The 3,945-nt window shown below is 34.1% G+C and overlaps 1 protein-coding gene across 2 annotated transcripts; it reads left to right on the forward strand.

The window, feature by feature from the left end:
- The first annotated feature begins 335 nt into the window (after positions 1-335).
- On the forward strand, positions 336-1,833 carry LOC149153468 (uncharacterized). 2 transcript variants are annotated; one of them, XM_089442235.1, is made up of 4 exons: positions 336-523; positions 621-889; positions 977-1,013; positions 1,107-1,833. In XM_089442235.1, the coding sequence occupies exons 1-4, from the start codon at positions 352-354 to the stop codon at positions 1,238-1,240; spliced, it is 612 nt and encodes a 203-aa protein (XP_089298361.1). In that variant the 5' UTR covers positions 336-351; the 3' UTR covers positions 1,241-1,833. The 2 variants fall into 2 exon arrangements, with proteins under 2 accessions (XP_089298361.1, XP_089298362.1); XM_089442236.1 differs by having other exon boundaries at positions 690-889.
- The last annotated feature ends 2,112 nt before the right edge of the window (positions 1,834-3,945 follow it).

A 3,945-nucleotide genomic window follows, 5' to 3' on the forward strand; every position in this document is an offset into this window, starting at 1 on the left:
TAACAACTTGATATCTAACGTGTATTTTTTTCATTAAGTGCAATCAATGTCTGACTGCTAAGTGAAATCTTGTAATTTCAGTGTTTGCAATTTGTGTAGAATATACTAATGAAGTTTTTATAATTTGTCAAAATACATTATACATGCAAGGTTAAAGCATCCAGAAGTACAAAGGAGTCGATTCACTAAAGCTAGGAGTCACTAATATCTGCGTCTGTATACAATGTGAATTGCTTCAGAGGAAATTCTATTTTGTGAAAAGAATTCACTATGAATAAGCATTGTTTGTCTCCTTTTAGAAATAGATGAATTGGAACAATCCTTTTAAATGATACTTCCGATTTATTTACAATGAGGAATGAAATATTACAGGATGCTCTTTCTGCCCTGAAGAGTGGCCGCATTCCTCCTCCTGCAACCTTACCATCCTTCGAAGAAATTAAAGATATTATTGGCTTCAATGATTACTATGAAGAAGAGAAGTGCTATTCTATGACTGGACAGTCAGATGCAAAGAATAATGGTGCAGGCTTCTTCCACTCATTGAGTATTATTGTAAAACAGCTATTTATTTTGTATATGCTGAATAACTTTTATTCTAAGGTTTTTCTTATTGACAGGTATGAATGAAATATCACGATCAAAAAAAGATAGTGATGCATTTTCTTTGCCCGTTTCAATGACATCAGATAAATCTGAACAAAGCGCTAAATACGAGAAAGGGAAAAGCATTTCTCAGGACGCAGATGTGGAAGTAATAACTCCATATGTGCTTGAGGACTCTAGTTCTGAGGGTACAAGAACCTCTCTTTCTGGAATCTGGTCCAGATCTCTGCGGGTCAAAATAACTGCGATGGATGGCTTTGAGAAGCTTGATGTCAGGATTCCAGTATGATTCTGCTTTTCTTGATTTGAAATTTTTTATTACTTTTCTTTATATATGCGTCACTTATAGTTTGTTGGATGTTTCATGAAGGCTGGGTTTTTGGAAGGCTTGGCAAACATCGTTCCAGGTATTTATGAGAGTTCAATGTTAAATCATTGTACTGAATGTATTCTTTCTATCTTTCCTGGTGTTTATTTGACTCTGTTTTCCGATGGTACAGGTGTTGCAGGTCTGAACCTCAAGTCAATGTTGGATGAAGCTATAGGCAACCTCACAGGTAATTTGGAAAAGGGAAAGAAGTTGATTGATATCAATAATAGGATTGGTGACCGTATCGAAGTTTTTTTGGAGTGAGCAAGAAAAAAAAATCGCACATATTTACAGCAGGATTCCATTATACCAATTGCATGCAAACCCAGATAACCAGTGACCTACAAAGGGAAGAAACTTTGTTGGCACAGAAACAGGGGAACACAAAAGAAATCCTTCTGCCTTTTTTTACCAAAAAATTATCGTTATGCATATTAATGGGAAATATATTTCGAGCCAAGACCAATTCTATCAACACCGAACCTGGGAATACTTTTCCCAGTTTTCTCTTTCTTCTTTGTATAATGGTAAGAACAAGTCATTATCGAAGGGAAATTTTCATGTTTAGATTCAACCTCAACATTCCATTCAGACTTGTGCCCAAAATGCAGGGAGGTTCCAACGTACAAATTAATTCCATGCTAGAGAAGCTTGGACGGATTGCAAATAATGATCATGTCATTGCATGGTTGTCCCAGTCTCACAGGAGCAATGATGAAGCACTTGACGCAAAGAATATTTGCTAGCGAGTAGGATGGCAATTCAATAGATATTATGTTTCTTATCATGACCCTTGTGTTGAATCTACCGTTTGGCAACTGAACTAATAAAAGAAGTTAGGCACATTGTCTCAGTAATCTAGGCATTAGTGAATTCTTTGGCACATTATAATCCAAGGTTCTTGCTTGAATTAGACTAATCAAGGACACGTAATTGGTAAAAAAAGGAAACTTGGAGTTGATCGAGGAAGATGAACAATAGGAATCGTTAAATAATTAAAATTCCGAGAGATTTTAATTAATAAATACAAAGTTGTTTACAAATAGCTTAGATTTATTTAACTCTGTATTTACTATGGCTGTATTTACTATGGGTGTATAGGGATCAAATTTCTTTTGAGGTGCAAATTATGGATTAAGAATACCATGGAAAAAATCATTGGTTGGAATCTAAAAATGTTATTATTATTATTATTATATTCATTCGAAATTTTATTTTATTAATTTTATTTTGATTACCATGGGAAAAAACATGATTAAGAATGACATGGGAAAAACCATGGGTTGGAGTCCCAAAATGTTATTTTATTTTATTTTGATAAAGTCAAAATGTTAAACTTCACAACCTCTCCCTAAACTTAGGTGTATGGCGCACTCCTTCACTGCCCTCTCGTCTCAATAAGAAATAGGTAGGTTTTTAAGGCAAGCTGACCTTTTAGCTATATATATGTTGTTTTTGTAGGATTAACAACATAAAGGTAGGCTTCTTGTATAAAATAGTTTTTTGACCGCCCACAACTTTTATGATTAAATGGTTGTCACATTATATGCAATGAATAACAACCAACAAATTTGAATTAAAAGGGCACCCATATAAATTAAATGGCTAGTAATCAAAACACTTCATAATACATCTCACATTGCCAAGATTAAAAAATCATAAAAATCAACTAAATTATACCTTTATTTTAAATTATTTTATTAATTATAAAATTAATTAATATATGAATTAGACATATACATTTAAAAAAACATGTAACAAGATTCTTAACGATAGAGTTTTAACGAAACTTTACCATGGAGATTTTTAATTGTTGAGAAATCTAAGGGCAACTAAATAGATGATTTCTCTTACTTTGATAAGTGCTTGTGATGTATTTTTACTTAACTTGATTAACTTCTTCTTTTACTTAATATTAGTGTTTTTTATCATCAAACAACTACTAAACAAATGAGACAAGAGGACACAAGATAGAGGCTATAAGCCAGGGCCAAAACCTCTCCTCTTGTGAGGAAAAGCCACAAGAACTCTTCTCTTCTTATAGAACTTCAAATAACAAATTCCAAGACCTAAGATGCTTGACAAAGATCCCTCCAAGACTATGTCAATCCTTCTTCCTTGATGAGCTTTCCTTCCAACAACTTCTCTAGCAACTTTGATCCCAACAACTTCTGCAACTTTGACCCCAGTGGTTTCTTCTGCAACTTCGATCCCCAACAACTTTTGCAACTTCAACCCCCAACAATTTGCTCTGTAGAAATCCTAGCTCTTGCATGTGTGAAAAAGATGATTTATTCCTCTTTTCTCCTTCGCTTGTATTGATCCTTTCTTCTTGGAAACTTGGCTTGCAAAGTATGCCAATTGATGCCCCAACTTGACTTCTGCAATTCGGTCTTAGCTATTGCAATAGGTGCCCTAGTTTTCTTGCATGTGTGAAGGAAATAACCCAAAAACAATCCCAAAACTTCACTTTCTTCTTTCTCTTTTAGTCCTTCACTTCTTCGCACATTTTTGGTCTCTTCCTCTTGTTTGATCGAATCTCTTGTGTGATGAGTGATTGCTCTTCAAGTGACGTCAAAGTCTCTAATACATAGGCTTCTCTTCTAGGTTGAATTGCTGCTTAGAGGCCAACTTGTCCTCTCATGAAGGTCAACTTGATCTTTGCTTGTTGACAAGGTCTTGTAGGGCCTATTTGACATTTTTGACTTTACATAAATTTTATTTACAATATACAACATGCCCAACAGGGTCTTCTATACATGACAATGACTCAATTGAGTTGTTGACTTAATGACAAGTCCTAGAAGCACTCAATAGGTGTTTGACCTAAATAAAATAACTTTGAGCATGAAACTCATTCGTCAAGAATGACAATAATAATTTTTTTTTTTTTTTTTCTATATCAAATACATAAAGTCATGATTACATATGTCGTTATGACGACTGAACCTAGTTACATATTTCAGCAC

The sequence above is a fragment of the Pinus tabuliformis genome, chromosome 9 (genome assembly GCF_031772625.1).
Source record: "Pinus tabuliformis cultivar Carrire ecotype Pingquan chromosome 9, CPIR1, whole genome shotgun sequence".
NCBI classification, from domain to species: Eukaryota; Viridiplantae; Streptophyta; class Pinopsida; order Pinales; family Pinaceae; genus Pinus; species Pinus tabuliformis.

Excerpts from the sequence above, each read along its gene's own strand:
- LOC149153468 (XM_089442235.1), top strand. The coding sequence starts at position 352 with ATGAGGAATGAAATATTACAGGATGCTCTTTCTGCCCTGAAGAGTGGC. Across the intron at positions 890-976 it reads AGCTTGATGTCAGGATTCCA|GCTGGGTTTTTGGAAGGCTT; the intron begins GTATGATTCTGC and ends TGTTTCATGAAG. Across the intron at positions 1,014-1,106 it reads CTTGGCAAACATCGTTCCAG|GTGTTGCAGGTCTGAACCTC; the intron begins GTATTTATGAGA and ends CCGATGGTACAG.